General features: G+C 37.9%; 1 protein-coding gene across 7 annotated transcripts in view; it reads right to left on the bottom strand.

Annotated features, from left to right (window-relative positions):
• ITPR2 (inositol 1,4,5-trisphosphate receptor type 2) overlaps window positions 1-26,529 on the bottom strand; it is a 537,466-nt gene that overhangs the window by 280,413 nt on the left and 230,524 nt on the right. For 6 of the 7 annotated variants that reach the window (XM_064284462.1, XM_064284460.1, XM_064284464.1 and 3 more), the window contains 6 exons: window positions 13,436-13,525; window positions 13,191-13,316; window positions 8,852-8,974; window positions 8,021-8,221; window positions 5,841-6,092; window positions 453-578 (listed from right to left, as the gene is read on the bottom strand). In XM_064284462.1, coding sequence (XP_064140532.1) covers window positions 453-578; window positions 5,841-6,092; window positions 8,021-8,221; window positions 8,852-8,974; window positions 13,191-13,316; window positions 13,436-13,525 — 918 coding nt within the window. The remainder of the gene's footprint in view (window positions 1-452; window positions 579-5,840; window positions 6,093-8,020; window positions 8,222-8,851; window positions 8,975-13,190; window positions 13,317-13,435; window positions 13,526-26,529) is intronic. The other variant, XM_064284461.1, reaches the window with a different exon arrangement.

Below are 26,529 nucleotides of genomic sequence, written 5' to 3'. Positions count from 1 at the left end.
AGCAATCAAATGATTAAATTACTGGAGCTTAGTTCCGAGGGAGATTATGAATGGACAACAGTGGGCTAGTAAGTCCTGAGAACTTTGGCCAAGTACTTATCTGCCTGAAAGCAGCAGTCAAGACTTCTTGAGGTCTTCTGTATCTATGGTTTGTAATTGCATTCATAGTAAGATGTTGAATACAAATTGATCTCTGCCAGTGTCTTCTCCAGCCAATGTAAAAAGACCACTAAAATCCCATTTAATAACAGAGTAAGTTGTAATGGTAAAAATAAACACTTTATCTGTTGCTATATACACTGTGCTTTGTGTACATTAACTCATTAAATATTATTCACAATACTGTGAATATAAATTTTCATCCGGATACATACTGTTTAATCAAAATATGTATTGATAGGGTAACTACCTCATGAAACATGAGATAGTATTTAATGGATCAAAATGCTTACCCTTGCCATATCTACCAGGAAGTTCTCAAATAATCTCCAAATGTGATTACTAGTGTAGATTTCTTTCATTTCCACTTCGGTGTCAACATAACAATGATTAACAAAGTTCACATAAGCAATTTTAACCTGTACGAGTTTCAGATACAAAAAAAAAAAAGTTAGTTTTGTTTTTAACTGATCATTTTCAAATATCAATTATGAAAATTCCTATAGTGGACTATGGTTAACATGTTTTTGTTTGCCCAGATAACATCCCCATACCCCTTTTTTTGCTAAGATACTCCACCCCTGTACCAAGGTGAACACGTGACCTAGAATTTCCTTCTCCTAGGCCAAGTGATTAGTGCGAGAATGGGCACTTTACTCAAAGCAAACCTGTTATACTTGAGACACGAGAAATCGATAATGCCCAACATTACTGGCATTAATCATAAAAGAAAGAAAATAACAAATATTGGAGAAGTTGCAGGGAGACTGGAACTCTTATGCACTGCTGATGGGACAACCACTATGGAAAACGATATGGTGCCTCCTTAACAAGCTAAAAATAGAAATACTATACACTCCAGCAATCCCACTCCTGGGAATATATCCTACGGAAATAAGAGCCATCACACGAATATATGCACACCTATGTTCACTGCAGCATTATTCACAATAGCAAAAAGATGGGAACAACCTAAGTGCTCATCAACAGATGAACGGATAAACAAATTATGGTACATACAGACAATGTAACATCATGCAACAGTAAAGAACAATGATGAATCCACAAAACATCTCACAACGTGAATGAATCTGGAGGATATTATGCTGAATGAAATAAGTCAATCACAAAAAGACGAATATTGTATGAGAATACAATTTGCACTGTAAACTTTCACCCAAAACACAATAAAATTAAAAAATAATTAATTTTAAACAAGAAGGAGTCAACAACCTTCTCTCTCCCTGTGTTCTTACTAACGTTGCTGAAGTGGAACAAGGGAAATCTGAATGTCTAGAGGCCATCTTCTCCATGTGCATGAAGGAAAATTATGCTCAGAAGGAGAGAATGAGGCAAAAACAGAGAAGGAAAAGGGACAAGAGATGGAAAGAATTCTAACATCATCTGAATCTCTGAATCTATCTGAAGAACTCTCCTTCAACTTCCCTTTTTTGTTTAAGTTAGGTTTCTATCATTTGCAACCAAGAGAGTCTTAACACGATGTTTAAATATGTATTTAAATAAATAATTTATTAAAGTATTTTAATAAATAATACTTTATTGTCATTCAAAAATATTTCAATTACTATATTGTTTGTGTTATTTTCAAATGAATTAAATTCTGTTTAAGACACTGATTTAAAAAAATTCCTCATAAAGTACCAGGGATGAGTATCAGCAACATAAGCCATTTGTAAAGTGCATAGGTGTCATGGATTGAATTATGTTCCCCCAAAAATGTGTCTATCAACTTGGTTAGGCCATGATTCCCAGTACTGTGTGGTTGTCCTCCATTTTGTGATTGTAATTTTATATCGACAGGATTAAGGTGGGATTGTTTAACAGCATCCTTATTCAGGTCACCTCCCTGATCCAAGGTAAAGGGAGTTTCCCTGGGCTGTGGCCTGCACCACCTTTTATCTCTCAAGAGAAAAAAGGAAAGGGAAGCAAGCAGAGAGTTGGGGACCTCATACCACCAAGAAAGAAGCACCAGGAACAGAGCACGTTCTTTGGGCCCAGGGCCCCTGTGCCTGAGAAGTTCTTCAGCCATGGGAAGGTTGAGGACAAGGACCTTCCTCCAGAGCCCACAGAGCCTTCTCCTGGAGCTGACACCGTGAATTTGGACTTGTAACCTACTAGGCTGTGAGAAAATAAATTTCTCTTTGTTAAAGCCATCCATTTATGGTATTTCTGTTATGGCAGCACTAGATGACTAAGACAGAATTTGGTACCAAGAGAATGGGGTGGTGCTCTAACGAATACCTAAAATGTAGAAGTGGTTTTATAACTGTGAATGGATAGAGGTGTGACAGCAGCAGAGGACCAGCGCAGCCGAGAAGCTGCAACTGCAGAGAACCAGTAGCAGCAGAACCAGGAGACCAGCACAGATGGCACTGGAGCCGACCCATGGAGCGAGAGAGCTGAGTGCCTGTGCGCAGCAGGCTTCCTGGCGGAGTGGGGTGCCTCTGGACACTTATTGGTGGAGCCAGGCTTGCTGATCCACGGAGCCAGAGACTGAGTGCCTGTGTGCAGGCGGCTCCCTGGCAGAGTGGGGTACCTCTAGGCACTTACTGGTGGAGCCAGGCTTGCCGACCCACAGAGCAAGAGAGTAAGAGTGCAGTAGGCTTCTTGGTGGGGTGCCTCTGGGCACTTATCAGTGGAGCTACTGAGTTTTGGAACACTTGCCCCAGCAGGGCAGATGCGGGTGTGAGGCCCAAGGAGCCGAGAGGCCAAGAAACCAGGAAACAGAAGCTAAAAGACAAGGAACACAAGAAGCTGAGCTGCCTCAGTCTCAAAAGGTATGGTCATGACCTCAGGGATTTCAAAGGGTGGAGCCATGGCCTCTGGTGTTTCTAAGGGTAGAGTTGCGACTCAGACGGACTAGGAGAATGGTGCACCTAACGCTGAGGGAGCAGAGTTGCTGTCCCAGTGGGCCTGGAAAGCATAGCTGAAGCCCAGGGCCAAGGGTCCTCCTCCACTCAGAATCTGGAGTGTGGCCAATACCTAGAGGCTGGAAGGCAGGATTATTGTGTAAATTGTCTCAAAGAACAAAGGATTATTTTCAAAGCTTTGAGGGTTAATGTAATATGTTCTGCTGACTTGCTTGGTGCCTGTCATGCCTTCTTTCCCTTCAGTTTCTCCCATTTGTAATGGAAATGTCTAGCTTGTGCCTGTTCTGCCAATGTACCTTTGGGAGTAGATAACTTGTACTCTATGTTTCACAGATGAAGAGGAATTTTTGGATTTTGGACTTGGAGTTAAGACTTTTGCTATGATATGATGGGATGAATATGTTTTACATGTTGTAAGGATGTGATTTTTGGGGGGTCAAAGGATGGAATGACACGGATTGAATTATGTTCCCCTAAAAATGTGTGTATCAACTTGGTTAGGCCATGATTCCCAGTACTGTGTGGTTGTCCTCCATTCTGTGATTTTAATTTAATGTTGAGAGGATTAGGGTGGGATTGTAACACCACCCTTCCTCAGGCCACCTCTCTAATCCAAGGTAAAGGAAGTTTCCCTGGGGTGTGGCCTGCACTGCCTTTTATCTCTCAAGAGAAAAAAGGAAAGGGAAGCAAGCAGAGAGTTGGGGACCTCATACCACCAAGAAAGCAGCACCAGGAGCAGAGCACGTCATTTGGACCCGGGGTCCCTGAGAAGCTCCTCAACCATGGGAAGGTTGAGGACAAGGACCTTCCTACAGAGCCGACAGAGAAAGAAAGCCTTCTACTGGAGCTAACGCCATGAATTTGGACTTGTAACCTACCAGATTGTAAGAAAATAAATTTCTCTTTGTTAAAGCCATCTACTTGTGGTATTTTGGTTATGGCAGCACTAAGATGACTAAGACAATAGGGCAGTAGTTTTTATTTTGCTTTTCATTTTCCTTTTTTTTTTAAGTTATAAAAATCTAATGAATGCTATAAATCCTCCTTCTAGAACAATGGCTATACGTAAAAATGATGTAAATAATTTCAAAGGATTAATAGAATCCAAGTTAAATGCATAAGAAATATGGGGCCAGATTCCATGCCCATAGTGCTTATCTCTACTTGGCTCAGATATAAAACAAACCTCCAAGGGTAGTTATCTGTGCCAAGGACCAATCATGGGGTAGGGAGACATCTGAGCCATTCAGCGCATTGTCACCATCATCATCATCATCATCGTGACAGTCTTTACTAGGTGCCAAACACTCTCAGCACATTGTATAACATCAGGTCTAAATTATAATTCTTCTGCTTTAAAACTGTGAAAATTGAAGCTTAGAAAGGTTATGTAGTCTATTGGAGTCACACAGTCAGGAAGTAATGATCTAGGATTCCAACTCGTTCTTTAATTCATTCGCTTATTCATTCAAAACATATTTATTAAGTGTAGGCTCAGACGCAGGCACTATAATGGTGAATTGAAACAGACACACTTCTTATCCTCATAGAATAATCTTGGAGAAGTGGGTGAGGAATAAAGACACAGTTTTTTAATAAAATTCAGATGTCAAATTTTAAATTATAGTCTCTTACATAATACACTAAGGGAAGTCAGGGAAATCTTTCCTGAAGAAGTAAAGCTTGAATCAAGATCTGAAGAATGAAGGTGAGTTAATCAGGTAAAGAGAGGAGGTAAGAGTGGTGCAGTCCAAGAGAAGAGCACATGGGAAGAAACATGGCCAAGATCAGGAACTCAAATAAGGATAGAACTCTTGGATTTAATCGCTACACTACACATTTCCCCTCTGTGCCACCTTATTTTAAATCAATCAAGGCCATGAAGTACCCTTAGTTTGAAGTATAATTCTATAAAATTTCACAAAAATGTACTTTCAAATTCATCATTAATAAGATTATTAAGAACTGAGCCTGACACCTTTGAAGTTACTGTGATTTAAAATGTTTGGTTTTATGTCATACTCAGTGTATGACATATTTATGAACTTTGCAACAATACACCACAACAGCAGAAAAGAAATGATTGCAATGTACATTCCTGGAAATTTCCTTAATAACATCCCACTGACAGACAACCAGCTTCTACTGAGTTCTATCTATGATCAGAGCCAAACCAGGGCAGAGTAAAAGATGTGTGACTAAAGCAAAATGTACGTTCATATATCCAAGAGTATATTTCATAAAACAAGACACACCTATAGAGTCTTATATGTGGCCCTGCTGCACTATCCTAGCCTCCCCAAATAAAAGAATGTGAATTATTTATGAAGTATGTACTTTATAATTCAAAAACATACTAGAGATTACAAGTAAATATTTTAGTCCCATTGTCATGCTTAGAATTTAAGAGTCTTATGTAGTAGCTTCCAGTAAATCAGCAGTGGCTATACTTTAAAAAGATTTTTTCTCTTTCATAACTTCTTGTAGAATTAAAACATAAACTTTTTCATATCATTTTAAATTTTCTAAGTGTACAGCTAAATATAATTCCTTGACTATATATATTATTTCATTTTAATTATTAGCATGGTGAACTTCTGGTACTCGAAACAAAAAAAAACTCCAAACTCACTGCCAGTGAGTCAATTCTGACTCACAGTGACCCTACAGGACAGAGTAGAACTGCCCCATAGAGTTGCCAAGGAGCACCTGGTGGATTCAAACTGCTGACCTTTTGGTTAGCAGCTGTAGCACTTAATTCTACTGCTGCTAAGCTTCTCCAAGACTTACCTCAGGGATGCAGTCATCGTGGGTCACCACCCTGACTATGTCATCCAGGGGCAGAAGGGAATTGCACTTGATTTCAGTGTAGACATTCTTCCCCTCTGTGCATGCTGCCAGCAGTTCCACAAGTGTGATGTGATAGGCTAAGGGGCCACTTTCATCACTTCGGTCTCTCTCTGAACACATCATATGGAGAAGGATAGGAAATGATGCTCGATCATTGTAAAATATCAGCACATCTTCACCTCCGTTTATCAACTGAAATGATAAGAGAATCGACATAGTAGTTCAAATGTTCATCCTCACAGTTATTTCCAAAGGCTTGGTCTATCTGAAAACACACACATCTCCCTGTGAAAACATAGATAATATTACTAAAGCAGAACTATGCCAAGGCAGGATGGCAACAAGGGTGTAAAAGGTTTTAGTCACATGCCAAGTGAACAGTTAGGAATGCTATTAAAACCAGCTGGGGAGCTATGGGAGAGGTGGGTGGGGGCAAAGATTAAATGACATAGATGATGATAAATTGATCATCAGTGAGTTACCCACTGAAATTAAACCTCCCAAAAGAATAAAGTCATTTCCTCTACTTCAGGTGGATTCCAATGCCAAAGCATGAGAAATACTATAAGTATTGTTTCCCCAAAATTATTAGTTCTATGAGGGTAAGAAGTGCATACGTTTCTATTCACCATTATATTGTCTGAGTCTGAGCCTACAGTCAAAAAGCAGAATAAAATATTGCCATACTTCAACAGCGACTGAATAAGTAAGGAACTATATTGAGCCAAATACAACGCTGCAAAATCTGGAGATTCCATGTGCCTTGGGAAGGCATCAGTAGAGAATGGAGACAGAAGCAGACATGGAAGAAATAGGAAGAAAAAGTCTTTCTAAAAAGAGAGAGAAAGAAATGAATAGGCAGAGGCTTTTTGGATATTAATTCTCCTTTTTATTTGGCTTATATAATCTCAGTGGAGAATTACAGCAGGTTACAATTTTATAGCTCAACGTCAATAATGTCTTACTCTTTTTCTACTACCAGTACCAATTTTTTAACCCCAGTGTGAGATATTCTGGTGGGTAATACAGCTTATACAATTTTTTTCTATTTAGCATATTTGAATTGATAACATATGCAAACCAATAAGCCAATATGTTGGCTTAATATGAAAGTTTTGTTGAAAGAGAATGTATATGCATCAAAAACATATATTATCTATTAACATAATATAATATTACAATCACTTCTTTACACATAGAAACACTTCATCTAATAAATTCATAGGACTGGGTTAAATATTTGAGGCTTTTTGATTTTAATTCTTTCCTTGGCAATCATAAATAAAAAATCAAGCTAGCTCCCACATTTCTGGGCAAGAAAAACTAATGTGAATGCAAATGTAGATAAGAAAAAAGCAAATTTTTCAAATTTAAAATGTTTAATAACAACAATTTAAATTTAAAAATTCAAGGCTTTAAGGCAGGAGGGACTCATGTTGTATCAATACAGACACCTCCCCTTCCTCAAATCTAAGGTATACAATTATGAAAATCTCCCAAATTAATATTATCTACAGATAACTGTTTGGCAGCCACGGATGGAAGCTGCCTTCATCCATCCATCCATTAGAGAATCATTAAGTAAGTCACAGAAGCAGTGACTTACCAAAATGGGCTCAAAGTGCTGCCAGTTCTCCAAAGCATCTCACTTAGTTCTTAGCAAGTTAATTTACTGTGGAAATCTCACACTCAATGTCAAACTTCAAAATGAAATGGGCAAAATAAAATGAAGTACTTCATCCATTTGTTTTTCTTTAATTTTTAAGCTTCTATCAATTTTTTTTATCAATAGCTAAGTTTCAACCTGTTATAATAAATCACTAATAGTTTCTATTTACTAGTTTGATTCTTTTCAAAAAAAAAAAAGAAACACTATAACATCCTATTCAATATTTCAGGAACATAGCCTGGAAAAGCAGAGTTTACACATCTTTGTTTTAATATTGAAAACTTAGGAGTAAAAAATTTTGCCTCTTTCACTCCCAAATAATGTAAAAGATTTCATAGGATTTTACCCATTGTTTAAAATACACAAATTCATTAAAAAAAAAAAAAACTGAAAACGCATATTTGAGCATATTACTTATGTGAAGCTGAAAAAATGCAAACGAAGATCATACCTCTGTCATTACCATATCCTGGCATTTCTTCACATATTTACCATCTGCTTTTACAATCGTTTGCAAAAACCTCAGGTACTCCACGTGGCGGCCATGTGTCTCAATGCAGTGCACAAAGTGCTGGACGACTCTCTCGCTGATTTCATTGCACAGATGGTAATTGTTCATGAAGATATTCCTCATGGTTTCTGCTTCAAGAAGCTAAACACAGAGGAGCAGGCCTCCGTAATTCTGACAAGATCAATTTTCTATTTTACAGTACTTAGGCTAATTTCTCTGCTTGTGATCAGTTACATACTTTATACAACGCCATAGTGAGTTTTCTGTGCAAGTCTTCTACAAAATTCAATGACATCATTAACTATTAAAAGAAAACTGAACTCACAAGGGAATTTAGTTGGGAAAAGGAGCTATCATAAAATTTATCATGCTGGCAATAGTATTCTTGAGATTTATTTAATTACCTATTATTTAAAGTGAATTCTTCCCTAGTATCTGGAAAACACTTTAAAGCCCCGTCAGAGTTAACTCTACCTTTGAATTTTCCGTATGTATCTTACTCGTGGCATTACAGAGTTAGTTCTTTGTTCTACCATATCTTTTTTTTTTCACATTAAACTACATACATATAAATGAAATTATCACTTGCAGGTAAAATTCATGTGATTTTTCAAGTTTCTTTAAATGTTTCCACAATGGAAATAAAACATACTCCATTTTACGAGGGCAAAATGGGATGATTAAGAGTAATAAAACTCTTATTCACAATGCTACTAAAACAAATTTGATGGACACTCTACCAAAAATACTTGAAGTCATTAAAATACTTACACCAGGAGTTAAAAACAAATTCAGATGTTTATGAAGAAGAATTTGATTTTGTGGGTTTCCCCGACAGAAATTCTGCAGGAATGTGTGGGCGAGATTCATTACTTCATTCATCTTTTCATCATTCTGTAAGTTAAAAAGTAGCACATAACACAGAGAAACATAGTAAAAATAGTATTAAAAACTATAGTATTAACATACTATTAATATAGCAAAAATACTATAAAAAATTTTGTTCTTTCACAGTTGTACTTTTTTTCTCTCTGACGTGCTCTAAGCTCTGCTTTCTCTGTGCCCTTTCTGATTCCATCCCTCTCCCAGTTTCTTTTCCATCCCCCTCTCTGTTTGCTAGATCTATTTCTCACCTTCTCTTTATTTCTCCTCCTGCATCTGTTCTGCTCCACTGTTTCAACTCTTGGTTTCATAGCTCATTTCTCTTTCTCCCCAGTCTTTCTGATTGTCTGCTGTTTTCCCATTCGTGTCCATAGCTGCTTCTTTCTCCCCGTCTCTGTCCCCACATCTCTTTTGTCTTCCCTTTCTCTCTCTGTCTCCCTGATACTCTGTTTCTCCCTGCTTCTCTATAGCACCTTGTAGGCCTTGCCCCTCTTATGTTTCTCCCTTTCCCAATGTTTCTGTGTATCTTGCTGTTTTTTTTCTTTTTTCTCTACTTTCCCCACTTTCTAGATCCCTCTCTTTCTCATCCTTCTCCCACTGTTCTCTCAGCATCTACTCCTTCTCCTCTTGTCCTTCAGCTCTCTCCTCTCCACTCACTTTTCCTCTCGCTTCAACCCTGCAAAATTTTCTCTCTATATATTTCTCACATTATCTCTATTTTCCCCCCTAAACTCTCTGCCCCCTCCTTTTGCTTTTTAATTTTGTCTCTCATTTTCACCTTTCTTTTTCTTTTCCTTCTTTGGTTTCTCCACTCCTGTCTTATCCATCTCTTCATCTGTCCCCCTCTTTCTTAATACAAGTACTCTTAAGTCATCTTCTTTATTCATGTCATTTTCCAAAGTCCTAATTAGAGGGCTATATATAATGTGCTACTATCACTTTTTTGACATAAACTGAAAAGTTTTCAGAATCTCAACAGGAAATTTAAGTCTCAAAATTCACAAAGAATGTAAAGCTCTCTTGTAAAAAGTAGTCATTTGACAATATCACTAAAACCACTTAGAATTGTTCTGTGTAGCTGAAAGTGCCATTTGTCATGTGGTCAATGCCAGAGATGAAAATGGACCCATGTTTCGAGTATGAAATGAATTCATTATATTAAATGAATTTAAAGTTTTTCTGTTTTTCCTAGTCTAACAGTCTATAGTTTATGCCATCTATAATTAAACAAACATCCTAAGGTCATCAACAGGCCAACCTTCTCATATTTAAAATAAGGATTAGCTAACTAGACAACAAGCAAATAATAATAATAACTCTATTTGCAACTAAAAAATAAAAAATATTTCCAAATCCACTAATCCTTTTCTTTTACTTGTTTAATCTAGATAGTTAAAAGATATAAAAGGACTTCAATCATGTAAAGATCCAATTCTCATTGAAAATCTGGCCAGTACAGAAGGACATCAGAGCCAATTCTACTGTATCTGATATTTCTTTGAAACATTCATCTTATTCTGTTTCTATTTCTGAACAATCTAGTTATCAAAACTGAGAAAACCCATAAAAGCAAACATAGTAACAAAATAGTACATACTACAATTACTGAAAAAGAGAATTGACCACATGACCAATACTTAAACACTACAATATCAATGATAAAACAATTACAATAATAAATCTTTAAAAAAACAATTTTGTTGCTGTCTTTTCCGACTCTTGGCAACCCCAAGTGTTACAGAGTAGAACTCTTCCACAGAGTTTTCTTGGTTGTAATCTTTATGGAAGCAGATCACAGGTCTCTCTTCCACAGCACCTCTGGGTGGGTTTGAACCACCAACCTTTTGGTTAGTAGTCAAGTGCAAACTGTTGTGTCACCCAGGGACCTCATGGATTTACATATTATAAAGTAACTAGTTGATCCCTGGGTGGCACAAACAGTTAAGCACTCAACTACTAACCAGAAGGTTGGAGGTTTGAATCTACCCAGAAGCGCCTCAGAAGACAGGCCTGGCAATCTGCTTCTGAAAGATTAGAGCCTTGAAAACTCTACAGAGCAGTCCTACTCTGCATATATGGGGGTTGCCATGAGTTAGAACCAACTCACAGCAACTAACAACAACAAGTTAGAGGCAGCCCGGCACAGGAAGTAAAAGTCCAAGTGAGGAAGGTATCCACACAGAGAGAAACTGGCATGGAGTGCTGGTACACCAGAGGGATGAAGAGGACATCCACACTGGGAGGTGTCAGGGCCTGAGGGGAACGCAGAGGGCATTCACATGGAGCATGGAGCAGCAGCAGAGATGGAAGATTAGTTACATACAGGGCATTAGCCAAATAAGTAAACATATATTAAAGACAATGAGTGGGGCAGGTTTCCCACTATCAGAGAATGGAGGTACAATACTGAAAAAGAGAAACTAAAATGAGCCCCGTGGTGCTGGGATTAGAGGTATCAGCATGAACCCATGGTTTTCAATAATACAGATAGGAAAGTAAATGCAAGTTAATTGTACATGTGTGTTTATGTGTGTACATGTTGTTATTGTTAGGTGCTGTTGAATCAGTTCCAACTCACAGCAACCCCATGTACAACAGAATGAAACACTGCCCAGTCCTGCGTCATCCCCACAATAGTTGTTATACTCGAGCCCATTGTTGCAGCCACTGTGTCAGTCCATCTTGTTGAGTATCTTTTCCTTTTTTTCTGACTCTCTACTTTACTAAACATGATGTCCATATGTGTAGATGCATACACACATACAAACACACACATACATATATTTCCTAGCTCTGTACATTTAAAGGGCCTGGGAGTACCAACATTCCAATAGCAAAAAGCATGCTCAGTACTCAGAACTTTGCTTCTAAATACCATTCTCCACCAAAAGGAACTGAAGCTTCTTGAAGAAATTGCTGATTCCAGAGTTGAAGCAGGGAGAACACAAGATGAACTTGAAACATTTTATTGTGCCAGAAAGCAAGGAAGTCCTCAAAGAATGATGGGAACATGCTAGGAGGACAGGGAAGCCAGCTTGATGGGGTTCTACTGGCCAGATCTGGGACAATCTGAGAATCAAAATAAATAATGATAGTAACCTATTATCAGCTACTGGATAAAATGAGAATCCACAAGTTCATACTGATAAAAATAAATGAGTGAATAAATTGAAATTTTGATGAAGAACATGATATTTCAAAGTACTCCTCCACAAAACATTTATTAATTAGAAAAAGAGGATGAGTGACTTCACAGTGGAGTAGTCTGGCAGACACTACCTTAATCAAGTGATTGAAGTGAACATCATCATTGTTATGGATTGAACTGTGTTCCCAAAAACTATGTGTTGTAAATCCTAACCCCTAGACCTGTGGTTATAATTCCATTTGGGAATAGGGTTTTCTTTGTTATTTAAGAGGCCATATAAGTGTAGAGTATGTTTTAAGCCAATCACCACTGAGATATCAGAAGAGCAGATTAAGCATAGAGAAGCAGCAGAGATGGGGGAAAACAGATGCCAAGCCACATGAAAATTGCTCAGAAGCTCAGAAGAGACAATGACCTTCCTCCAGAGCTGACAGAGAGGGAAAGCCTTCCCCTAGAGCCAGCACCCTTAATTCAGACTTCTAGCCTCCTAAATTGTGAGAAAATAAATTTCTGTTTGTTAAGGCCACCCACTTGTGGTATTTCCGTTATAGCAGTACTAGGTAACTAAGAAAATCCGTAATGGGACAAGTTGGAGAATTCAGCATCACTCATGTTCCTGCCAAAAATGTATAACTGCTTTTGATCATAAGGAACATGAGATGATCCAAACTGAGGTGCATTCTTCAAAATAACTGGTCTAGCCTTCAAGTCTCAGTGTCATGAGGGCTCCAGGGTAACGAGATTTAAATAGACTTGACAACCAGACATAGCATGTGATTGTGAAGCGGACCCTTCCATCATACAGGACACAGCTGGGACAGTGGGAGAAACCTGAATGGGGTCTGAAGATGAGGTGGCAGTAAGGTCACCCTCTTTCCTGATCTGGAGGGTTGTGGTGTGTTTATGTAGAGGAGTGTCCTTGCTGCAGGAAACGCACACTAAAGTGGTCAGGGATGATGGACATCAGGTTGGCAGCTTATTTAAAAATAGTCCAGGGAGAAAAAAGTTTTTTGGCACTTTCTGTACATTTGAAATGGTATCAAAATAAAAAGGCAAAGGAAAAAGTAACAGGGAACTAACCTTTTCATAGGGTATCTGCAGAAGATCCAGCACCACTGAATGAGCACCCATGTTTTTCAGCAACCGCTGATGTTGATTCCGACACTTTTTGTTTTGTACACAGAGTTTACTTAGCCTAATCAAAATCTTAAAGAGAGAAAAAAATTAGCTAGAACAAATACAAATATCAAATATAATATTTAAGCAAGAGCTATTAAACGTCATACAAACAAAAACCCATACAAAAATACTTTATATCTGCTGACCTCTTTAACAATCCGGTAGTTGTTGCTCTTATTGCTGTCAATCTGAGGTTTCTTTGTTCCATCCTGCACTGGACTTAAAATGTTTGATTCCTAAGATAAACACAAATATGTCTTTGTAGGCCACATATACACCTTTGCAAAAAATTTATTATTCAAATTAAATGTTTCTTTCTTTTTTTACTATTAAATAGTGCCTTGGCTTGAATGAGCCATGCAAATTACCACCGCTGCTGTTGTTACTGTGTGCCGTGGAGTCGATTCCAATTCATAGTGACGCTATAGGACAGAGTAGAATTGCCTCATAGGGTTTTCTTGGCTGTAATCTTTATCGGAGCAGATCACCAGGTCTTTTCTCCCACTAATCCTTCAGCCAGAAGCCAAGCACTTAACTGTTGTCCCACAAGGGCTCCTTAAAAATTACCACTAGCCAATAACAATCAAATTATGGGATAAATGGTAAGTAAATTAATGAATGAATTAATAAATAAATGAGAGACTGAATTATGTGACCCAAAAATGTGTATCAACTTGGCTAGGCCATGATTCTCAGTATTGTGTAGTTGTCCACCATTTTGTGATCTGATGTGATTATCCTATGTGTTTTAAGTCCTAACTTCTATGACGTTACTGAGGCAGGATTAGAGGCAGTTATGTTAGTGAAGCAGGACTCAATCTACAGGATTAAGTTGTATCTTCAGTCAATCTATTTTGAGATATAAAAGAGAAAATCAAGCAGAGAGGAGAGGACTTCGTGCCACCAAGAATGAAGAACAAGGAGGGGAGCGCGCCGTTCAGACGCTGGGTCCATATGCTGAGACGCTCCTGGATGAGGGGAAGATTGATAAAAAGGACCTTCTCCCAGAGCAGACAGAGAGAGAAAGACTTCCCCTGGATCTGGCACCCTGAATTCAGACTTCTAGCCTCCTAGGCTGTGAGAGAATAAATTTCTCTTTGTTAAAGCTACCTACTTGTGGTATTTGTTATAGCAGCACTAGATAACTAAGACAAGTAGCTTTACTAATAATGAGTTAAATTTAAAAGAAGTTATTATACATGACATTATTACTGCATTTCTCTATACTATGTACATCAAACATACCATGGCTTCATATTGTCTATATAGGAAGGGATAGTAAAAATATAGGGCATGAAAAGTAAAATTTAATCATAAGGGATGAAATGCAGAGGGGGGGGGAACATAGGGGAGGTGGATATAACAGCTAAACACGTTTCCGGGAAAGGAAGAAAGAACACCTTAACCCAAGGATTCTCTGCCAGGTTACCATGACATCATTGGAAGTCATGGCTTGGAGCCACCTGAGTGTGTACGGAACCAAGAAAATGAAGACAAAAATAAAACTTAAAAACAATCCTTTAAACTACTAAGTTAATAAAGCTTATTAAGAATATCTGAAACACCAAAAAATATTTAACTGTAACAACCATTATCTGTAGCAAATCATAAAAAAAAAATACTATAGGGATTATATATTTTTTAAATATCATCTAGTAGACTCACCATATTAAAATAAAACATCAATTACAAGTAATTAAATACATGGACATTTATTAAAACTTGGTACTAGACTATGGTGAATGGATCTAAAAGAAATAGAAGATATGTTCCTTCGCACAAGAAAATTATCAGTTATCTAAGAAAATAGAGAAATATGAAAATGAAGATTGGAACTGAAGAGAATTCACTAGTCAGAGAAGAACAGCTATGGCTGTAGACAGCATTATGAAGAAGATCAAGTTGAAGTCAAGGTCTTGAAAGATGAAAACTATTTAGTTAAGTATAAGGAAGGTGTGTGCAGGCAGAGGGAGACTCGTAAGTTGAAGAAGTCATCTTAACCAATGCTCCTGCAGCACAAAATGAGCATAAAATCTTAAGACAAACACAGTGCGTGTTGCAAGGGAGTGAACAATAAAGGAGAGTGGAGTCTGATTACTTCCCCGATTTAAAATATGTACAAATTGCACTTGGGATGAATAGCAAATTCAACTTGGGTCAAAACCATCCTAAACTCCTGACTATATCAGTGTTGGGTTCTCACGGGGGAAACCGAGTCTTAGCTCAGGAACTAACGAAGTTACATGAAGCCAATCAGTATAGTTTCATTTGTCCAAAGCTGTTTTTCCCACTGCGTTCTGTCACAAATCACAAAGTTAATGTAAACCAAGAAAAAAAGAATATATACTTTTCTTGCTAGTCAAACAATTCTGATGAAAGACTTCCAGCAAGAGAGTGACTTAATCAGTTTTGAGCATCATTGCTCTACTATAAACTCTATTCCTCTTTGCTGCTCTCCATGCAAATACTGTCCAATGTGAGGCTCCCAATCTGAGCACCACTTCAGTAGATAACCTCTCTTTCATTTTCTGAGCATATGGAAATTCTCCCACATGACCTTAGCATTTCCTCTTCTCCATCTAAAAAATTCCAGTATCATCCACAAACCTCTCTACATTCCCTTGTATGTCTCAGAGAACAAAGGCCATTCTTCCTTTCCAAAGGGAACTTTTGATGTGCAAATTTTTTAAATCCCATCTCCCCTGCCTCCTCACCCTGCTTCATCCATGTTTCCTGTGCATGGGCAGTTTCTACCCAGTACTGATTCTTTCTCATCTCTTTAAAAATATGGTCAGGTAGAGGCTATCCAAGCACTTTCAGTGATCCTGTCAATCCTAGGAAGTAGTCTTGACTCTCAGACTATTGCCCTGTGAATTTTATAAAAAAATCAATACTACACTGTACTAAAATTGCTTTTTATGTCAATGATTCATAATTATCAAAACTTGCTTTAGCATTTGACTCTATGGTTTGCTACGATTTTGTTTAAACACATTCCCTTTGCTTTTTGATGAAATAATACTCACCAAGATTCCTTCTATCTTTCTGACCATTTTGTCTCTTTCACTGAATAAAATAGGAACTGCAAAAAGTATATGATCACTGAAAACTTTCAAAATACTACTAAGTTAGACTCCAGGGTTGTGTCACCTAGCTGTCATAATAAATACTAGGAGGGAAATGAAAGCAGCCCAACCACCACCCCAGATCCTCAACAAGATGGACTAACGCGATGGCTGCAACAATGGGTTCAAGCATAGCAACGACTGTGAGGATGGCGCAGGACCTGGCAGGGTTTCCTTCTGTTGTACATGGCGTCACTATGAGTTGTAACTGACTTGATGACATCTGACAACAACAAAGATTGACAAAGCTCCTACAGCAGAAAGATCTTTCTGATATATGTCAACTTTAAGGGAAGCTGTTAAAAATACAAGTAAAGCTTTAGCACATTCATTTAACTCTACTTTTCAAACAATGACCTAAAGAAAAAGCAACTGTCTTGTTTTAAGAAAAGTAATCTCAGGCAGAATGTATTATATCATAAAAAGTTACGTTCTTCATGTCTGCCCAGGGGAAGTTGTAGGCAATTCTAAACTCCATAAGTATGGGAATTATGAAGAATAATGATTTTAATTTAAAATTGCCAGCAGTCAACAATAGGAAGCAACACTGGAGAATTCAATAAACAACCTCTTTAATTTCAGAAGATAATTTAATGTAATTAAACTGAACAAAAGTATTAACCCATAGAACATCTGGATGATTCCAAAGCAATGATCAGGGGAATTTAAGAAATATGTAAACTATGTAACTACAGTTAGGTTGTGTTTTCTTATTTTGATGCCAGAATACTTCAACTAAAAGTGCTGCCAGACATTTCCTTAAGAAGGAACAGAAATTAACTGTATTCTCTATATCTTATACAACTTTGGTCCTAGTTTAGTGGACGGACTTACAAAACCCTGGATTTGTTCTAATGAAAAAATATTAGTAAAATGCAAAATGTAGAAGTGTAACTTATGCTTTCCCAGAGCTCAGGAGAGGCAGAAATACATTATATAATACTGAGAACAGTGTTATGCTTATAGTCAATAATATGAAAACACTGATCAAGAATAAATATGGCACTCCAAAAGTAGTTGTACTGTATTGTAGTTGTTTCCTATCATCTAGAAAAATCTGAATTTATTTCCTGTAATGGAATATGGGGAGCAGCTTAGTTAAATGACTCTATAGAGGCAGATAGATTTTTAATTGTATAGTATGTACCATAATATAAGGCAGCAGATTCAAAAACAAGACAGCAAGAACAGTCTAGAAATTGGATAGACAGCAGAGTTCCAGGCAGAGGCTCAAAGAGTGGATATCTAAACAAATACTGGTTCTGAATACAATTTTTTTTCTTTTCTCTATTTTTTTTTTTTAACATCAGGCAAGGAAACCCTACTATAGTCAACACCAAAAATTATAAAAGAAAATAATATGTATTGACTATAGCGTGAACTAAATATTGACACCAATTAATGGGGATCCTGTTCCTTAATTTATGTAAAGGCAATCATGCTTTTAAAAATAGAACTTTCCAAATCCTACAGCGTAGAGCTGCCTGCATCTGCAGCTGCACGATTAAAATAGCTCAGTGCATATCTTGTATTTATCCCCACCCTACTGAAGTTAAACAAGGCCTTTCCTCAGCAAGACTGCCAAGTCAGCAAGACTGCAAAGTACTCTGTTCTCCATCTGTATCCCTAGCCTTCCCTTCCTGTAACCACTATTCAACCCAATAAGTAGTATCATTTACCCCACTGCTGCTTCAGGTGCCAAGTGCCTTCCTTCGCTCTTCCCCCACCTCCCTCCAAAATATGGGTGAAAAGATCTTGTATTCAGTCATTTACACTTGACTGACCAAAAATAATAGATAATAATTTAGTTAAAGCTCTTTGTAATAAATATTACCTTGTTCAGACAACTGAATGATAATCATTGTATGGAAAAAGGAGGTATTTATTCTCTTTCCCATCAATGAGTATCATCATTTACCAGTCATTCAGGAGAAAATCTAGAGGGCTGCAAAATCCCTAAAATCGCTCTAGGCCTATTTATCTGACATTGCATATAAAGCTAATTTTGACTCTCACAGTGTCATGGTTGACAGCTTCTGCTTTCCTGAAAGGCACCTAAGTCTACTTGAGGACTTCGGTCAAGATTCACAGTGGGTGGAAGAGGCTGAATCCTCATTACTAGCCACTTGCCTCCAGACATTCCCTCAACTCAGACTCAAATATATATTTCTAACATTATCACAAACCTGTTTTCCTTCCTCTTGGTTTCAAGAGAAATACAATATTAGTGTTTTCTAACTCATCTGATATTATTTTAGTCAGTACTGATGATGTTTACTCTAATGTCCTAGAAAAAACCCACATGTTCGAGAAAACACTACAAACCTCTTTACTATTTGTATCTCTGACACTGTTGCACCTCTGAAGAATAACGTAATAAAAAAATGTGTGTGCTATCGTAGTGCATCCTCTTTGGTGAGAGATAGACTAGGAAAAACTGGGCATATACTGATGACAGGTGTGCTCAATGTAAAATAATAACTGCTTTCATAACAATGCAACAGAATTCATTAATGTACAGATATTTGTGCCAGAAATTTTCTGATGCAACTATAAAACCAGTTGTCATCAAGTCAATTCCAACTCATGGCAACCCCATGTGTTTCAGAGTAGAACTATGCTCCACAGGATTTAAAAAGCTCTCCAGTATTATTATATAAAATTTAGAAAGGACAGGCAATCCTTTAATCAAGAGTGACATGATAACAAAGCACTGTACAGGAAATGAAAACAGTAATATAATAGAGCCCTTAGGGGATGTGTCTGATACCTGGTATATTATGTGAAGAAAACTTCACTAGTCACAATTTACTCCAGCACACCCTGATGTGGATGTAAGAAGGGGGTTGATGCATGGCACCTGTGATAAGAAAGAACCATAGCCTTCTTTTAGATTTGTTTTTCTACTAAGCAATCATTACAGAAATGTTGATTCCTGGTCTAATGAAATAGTTGTGCTCTGGTTTGAATAAAATCAACTTCACTTATTTTCATTGTAAACCACTCACTGAGGAGAAAAAACATATAGAAACTTACAACCTTCACTGACAATTTTATTGCCTGAAGAACAAACAGCAAAGTAAAAAAAATTTTTAAAAAGCTAAGATGTAATTGCCCCTGATAGAATGGAGGGAAATGCTAAATTTATGAGAAAATAGCATTAATTTTAAATGTAAGCTAGAAGACAATGGGGAAAAGATTCTTACAGTGAGAGTAATTCAGAGAAACAAATACAGATGTATACACATTACATTTAAGTATTTGCAATACATCAAAAGGGAATGAAAAAAAACCATTGCCCTCAAGTCGATTCCAACTCACAGCAACCCTATGGGACAGAGTAGAACTGGCCCATAGAGTTTCCAAAGAGCACCTGGTGGATTCGAACTACCAACCTTTTGATTAGTAGACATAGCACTTAACCACTACGCCACCAGGGTTTCCAAAAGGGAATGAAGAGGTATAAAAATAACATTTGGCTAAAAACCGAAAATTAATTTTCAGGAGTATAGCCTATGAAAGGGCTTATTAACTGATACTCATATGTAACAAAGGAGCCCTGATGATGCAATGGTTAAAGCTCTTGGCTACTAACTGAAAGGCCAGTGGTTCAAACCCATCAGCCACTCTACAGAAGAAAGATGTGGCAGTCTACTTCCAAAAAGATTACAGAGTTGGAAACCCAATGGGGCAGTTCTACTCTGTCATATAGAGTCACTATGAGTCAAAAATTGGCTTTATGGCAATTGGTTTGGTTTTTGTTTTGTTTTGGTTTTTGGGACTCATTAGACATAAAGAACATAGATGTAGTGTGAAATAAACAAGTAAATATATGATAAAGTGAAGGGCAAAAATAGAAAATGAAGACAACGAAATGCATTCCATAAAAGGAAAACCCAGGAAAGCATCCCCCACGTGTCTATCAGTTTGTCATAATGTGAGGGCTTGCGTATTGTTGTGATGCTGGAAGGTGTGCCACTGGTATTCAGATACCAGCAGGGTCACCCATGGAGGACAGGTTTCAGCTGAGCTTCCAGACTAAGACAGACTAATAAGAAGGATCCTGCAGTCTACTTCTGAAAAGCATTAGCCAGTGAAAACTTTATGAATAGCAGCAAAACATTGTCTGATATAGTGCTGGAAGATGAGCACCCCAGGTTGAGTCGACCTTAATGATGTGGATGGAGTATAGCTTTTGGGACCTTCATTTGCTGATATGGGACAACTCAAAATGGGAAGAAATAGCTGAAAACATCCATTAATAATCGGAACCTGGAATGTACGAAGTATGAATCTAGGAAAAATGGAAATCATCAAAAATGAAATGGAATGCATAAACATTAATATCCTAGGCATTAGTGAGCTGAACTGGACTGGTATTGTACATTTTGAATCAGATAATCATATAGTCTACAATGCTGGGAATGACAACTTGAAGAGAAATGGTGCTGCATTCATCATCAAAACAAACGTTTCGAGATCTAACCTGAAGTACAACGCTGTCAGTGATACAATAATGTCCATATGCCTACAAGGAAGACCAGTTAATACGACTATTATTCAAATATACACACCAACCAATAAGGCCAAAGATGAAGAACTAGAAGATTTTTATCAGCTTCTACACTCTGAAATTGATCGAACATGCAATCAGGATGTATTGATAATCACTGGTGATTGGAATGCGAAAGTTGGAAACGAAGAAGAAGGATCGGTAGTTGGGAATTATGGTCTTGGTGATCAAATGACAGAATTGTGCAAGACCAATGACTTCTTCATTGCAAATACCTTTTTTCACCAACATAAACGGCGAGTATACACATGGACCTCGCCAGATGGAACACAAAGGAATCAAATCGACTACATCGGTGGAAAGAGATGACGGAAAAGCTCAATATCATCAGTCGGAACAAGGCCAGGAGCTGACTATGGAACAGACTATCAATTGCTCATATGCAAGTTCGAGCTGAAACTGAAGAAAAACAGAACAAGTCCATGAGAGCCAAAATATGACTTAAGTATATCCCACCTGAATTTAGAGATGATCTGAAGAATAGATTTGATGCATTGAACACTAGTGACAGAAGACCAGACGAGCTGTGAAATGACATTAAGGACATCATACATGAAGAAAGTAAGAGGTCACAGAAAAGACAGGAAAGAAAGAAAAGACCAACATAGGTGTCAGTGGAGACTCTGAAACTTGTTCACAAATGTCGAGCAGCTAAAGCAAAAGGAAATGATGAAGTAAAAGAACTGAACAGAAGGTTTCAAAGGGCGGCTCGAGAAGACAAGGTAAAGTATTATAATGACATGTGCAAAGGGCTGGAGATGGAAAACCAAAAGGGAAGAACATGCTTGGCATTTCTCAAGCTGAAAGAACTGAAGAAAAAATTCAAGCCTCGAGTTGCAATACTGAAGGATTCTATGGGGAAAATATTAAACAACGCAGGAAGCATCAAAAGAAGATGGAAGGAATACACAGAGTCATTATACCAAAAAGAATTAGTCAATGTTCAACCATTGCAAGAGATCGCATATGATCAGTAACTGATGGTACTGAAGGAAGAAGTCCAAGCTACTCTGAAGGCATTGACGAAAAACAAGGCTCCACGAATTGGTGGAATATCAATTGAGATGTTTCAACAAATGGATGCAACACTGGAGGTGCTCACTTGTCTATGCCAAGAAATATGGAAGACAGCTTCCTGGCCAACTGACTAGAAGAGGTCCATATTTATACCTATTCCCAAGAAAGGTGATCCAATTGAACGCAGAAATTATAGAACAATATCATTAATATCACACGCAAGCAAAATTTTGCTGAAGATCATGCAAACACGGCTGCAGCAGTATATTGACAGGGAACTGCCAGAAATTCAGGCTGCTTTCAGAAGAGGACGTGGAACCAGGGATATCATTGCTGATGTCAGGTGGATTCTGGTTGAAAGCAGAGAATACCAGAAGGATGTTTACCTGTGTTTTATTGACATGCAAAGGCATTCGACTGTGTGGATCATAAAAAATTACAGATAACATTGCAAAGAATGGGAATTCCAGAACATTTAATTGTGCTCATGAGGAACCGTTACACAGATCAAGAGGAAGTTGTTCGGACAGAACAAGGGGATACTGACTGGCTTAAAGTCAGGAAAGGTGTGTGTCAAGGTTGTATCCTTTCACCATACCTATTCAATCTGTATGCTGAGCAAATAATCTGAGAAGCTGGACTATACGAAGAATGGGGCATCAGGATTGGAGGAAGACGCATTAACAGCCTGCATTATGCAGATAATACAACCTTGCTTGCTGAAAGTAAAGAAGACTTGAAGCACTTACTAATGAAGAGCAAAGACCACAGCCTTCAGTATGGATTGCACCTCAACATAAAGAAAACAAAAAGCCTCACAACAGGACCAATGAGCAATATCATGATAAACAGAGAAAAGACTGAAGTTGTCAAGGATTTCATTTTACTTGGATCCACAATCAACAGCCATGGAAGCAGCAGCCAAGAAATCAAATGACACACTGCACTGGGTAAATCTGCTGCAAAGGACCTCTTCAAAGTGTTGAAGAGCAAAGATGTCCCTTGAAGACTAAGGTGTGCCTGAGATAAGCCATGGTATTTTCAAGCACATCATATGCATGTGAAAGCTGGACCATGAATAAGGAAGACTGAAGAAGAACTGACACCTTTGAATTGCGGTGTTGGTGAAGAATATTGAATATACCATGGACTGCCAAAAGAACGAACAAATCTGTCTTCGAAGAAGTACAACCAGAATGCTCCTTAGAAGCAAAGATGGCGAGACTGCATCTTCCATGCTTTGGACATGTTGTCAGGAGGGATCAGTCCCTGGAGAAGGACATCATGCTTGGCAAAGTATAGGGTCAGTGGAAAAGAGGAAGACCCTCAACGAGGTGAACTGACACAGTGGCTGCAACAACGAGCTCAAGTATAACAACAACTGTAAGGATGGCACAGGACCAGGCAGTGTTTCGTTCTGCTGTGCATAGGGTCGCTATGAGTCGGAACTGACTCGACGGCACCTAACAACAGGAAAGCATTCTCAAAAATTAATAAAGGTTCTTTGTGCAATAACCACAACGCCCCCTAATAGGTCAAGTAGAAAGATTCTGTCTAAAATACATGGATCTTTCTATACCAGACAATGAGTCTTAAACACTCTAACAGACAATGTTGTCAAAAATCAGGTAGTCAATAACAAGTTTTGCTGAAGAAACCAAGTTTATGTAGAATTATTCTTCTGCTGTGCAAAATCAAAGTATTAACACTTGGGAAAGCACAACTTTCTTCCAAGATATCGTTCTGGGGGGATCTGCCTCCTTGCTATTTGCTCCATCAAAGAAAAAAGATCATAAGGGATAGGCAGAGAATGGAATAAAGTTTTTGTTTTTAAAGAGTAATGGGATGTGGAAGCAGTAGAAAAACCATGAGACAGGAAAGGTGGGCCTAGAGAGAAATAGAGAAAAAGGAAGACAGAGAAAGGAAAATAGAAAAGGAGGCAGACAAGGAAGAAAGGAATTACAGTCATGCAGTGTATGATGTCTGTTTCAACTGAATATATGGCTGTAGTTCCATAAGCTTATAACAGAGGTCAGAAATCCTGACCAGAGAATGAGACATAGCGGATGTAACTGGATGTAGCAAAGGCAACTACTTCCCACACGCAATGTGTGTATCTTATGTCTCTTCTATACAAAGTGATTGCACTGCCCGGTATATTTGATTCATTTTTTTAATATAACAGGCTTTATGGCAGTCCATTCTTAACTACAAGTTATCCGCAAATTAGACATTCATAATCCAGGGAATGCCTGTACTATGGTGTTTGCAAAAGGCCCAAATCACACAACATCCTGTTTTAGAGAATGCATTGTGGACATTAAGCGACCCGTAACCGTAACTGATTCTCTTACTAAGATAAATCTGCAAACAAGTATTCAAATACCTAGGAGTAAAAGTAATGCTAAGGAAGACAACCAAAAACTCAACAATAAGAAGATTTTATCATTCCCAGTGAAATGTAAACAATCAAGAAATCTTCTGGAAGGGCTTCTCAAAAATTATGTTTAAAACAATTATAAAGTGAGGAATAATCTCTCTCAAGCCAGGTGGACCCCTCTGTGGTTTCCACCTGCCTTGTAACAGTGCTCAGGATGATGCCACAGTATCTCTCAGCATGGGTAAGGAAGAACACTTACTAGAAAAGGGAAAAGGACAAGACAAGACATGGGTCCCCTATCCTCCTATTATCACACAGAGAGGTGCCAGGCTGCTCTGCTGGATATCACATTGAGTCTAGATTTAGAGGCAGATCTCCCTGAATTAATTTCTTGTAGGGCAAGATTGAGAGTAACCTTACCAGTGAACAAACACAAACTGCTGGGACACCAGGTAGTTTGGATTTTAAGTGTCTGCTGTTTAAATAAATAAAAAATAAAAAAAGCTGTTTATAGGAATTGTTTAGGAACACCAGCTATGAGGCCCATAATAATTAGGCTCCTGATCGGGAGAAGAAGCCTGGATGCCATGAGAAGCTGAGTTAGGGTGCAGCCTTTGAAGGAGGGGACCACTCCCAGTCAGCTTATTGTCTAGCCAACCCAGAGTAACCCCCAGGGACATTTTCAGTTAATTATTTTCCTTACATTACACATCCATTAAAAGAACAAAATATCATGAAATAAAAAACAGGAAGATATGAATCTAGAATAGATGAATATGAAAAAGAACCAATTAGAAAACCTGAACGTGAAAAATATAGTCCTTGGAGTAAAAACCAAACAGATGGTTTAAACATCAGATTTTTAGACCAGTGAAAGATTAAGTAAATTTTTCAAAAAGAAGCTGTACCACATAAAAGTAGGTATATAAATATAAACATGGATACAGATGCTGGTGCAGATTCAGATATAAAAGCAAAATCATTGTAAAGAAAAATTCAAGACAACCAAAATAAATAACATGGGTAGGAACTTCTCTCAGAAACAATGCCATGCCCAAGTGACCTAGTTCTCAAACCTTAATATAGAGGTGGATGAACACTAAGGGCAATCCGGACTTAACCCACTCAGATATGGTTTCACAAGTTAATCTCACCTTCCTATATTTAGAATTCAATAAGTATTTGAATGTGATGAATTGGTAATTGCTCCTAATGCTTCTGACATTGTCAACTTGTTATACTATAGCCTTTAAGCTTTCAGAAATGATGGTACAGTCTTGTAATGCCTTGGAAGATGATTTGAATAAAGGGTATCACTATAACACACGATAGATAATAAACTTCACAGGAGCTAGGGATCCAATGGGTTTACTAGAAGATCAGCTCGATCCCACTCTCCTTCGTATTTATAAGCATTGGGATAATTTTGGATCATATGGTGAGATTTGCTAGTGTCAGTAGATGGCCTGTCAATTCACATTTATTGCCCACAGGATATAGAAAACTTGCCACTTACAAAAAAAAAAAAAAAGCTTTACATATTGGAAACATTTTTTATTACTAAAATAATCACATGAATGTTATCTGTTCTTCTGCTATCTAAGCAGGCACAAAGTTAGCCCATTATGAGCTGTTTTAAAACAATGCCAATCGTCTGTGTTTAGAGCCTTTGTAAAGATTTACTAAACAACAAAGGATTATTATTTGTATTGGCTCTCTTGAGTGCATGCTGCCTGCTACTGGCTGTTTCCATTGACACTATGATATATTTCATCCTGTTTACAATACATTGTCACTATCATCGGCTACCGGCTACCGGTTCATTGCATAATGTAGATTACTTGGCTGTGTGCAAGTTAGTAACTTTGTAGCTTATTGCTTTTTTTCACTTTACTAGTCCATTGGAAACGCACCATTCTCCTAACCTTTCAATCCACCCATTTGCGTAAATTTCTACTGCCACCTCCCTAGTTCATGCTTTCATCACCTCACACATGAATTTGGACAACGGGCTCCTAATTGGTCCCCCATCTTTGGTCTCTTGTTCTTCTGCTCCATAGTAGATTCTGCCAGACAATTTTTTCCAAGAGAGTGTACTCACATTCCTACACAAGAATCTTCAAAGACTCTCAATTTCCATCATTT

Source organism: Loxodonta africana, chromosome 4 (genome assembly GCF_030014295.1).
Source record: "Loxodonta africana isolate mLoxAfr1 chromosome 4, mLoxAfr1.hap2, whole genome shotgun sequence".
Lineage (NCBI taxonomy): Eukaryota > Metazoa > Chordata > Mammalia > Proboscidea > Elephantidae > Loxodonta > Loxodonta africana.
This window is presented reverse-complemented; position numbering and strand designations above follow the sequence as displayed.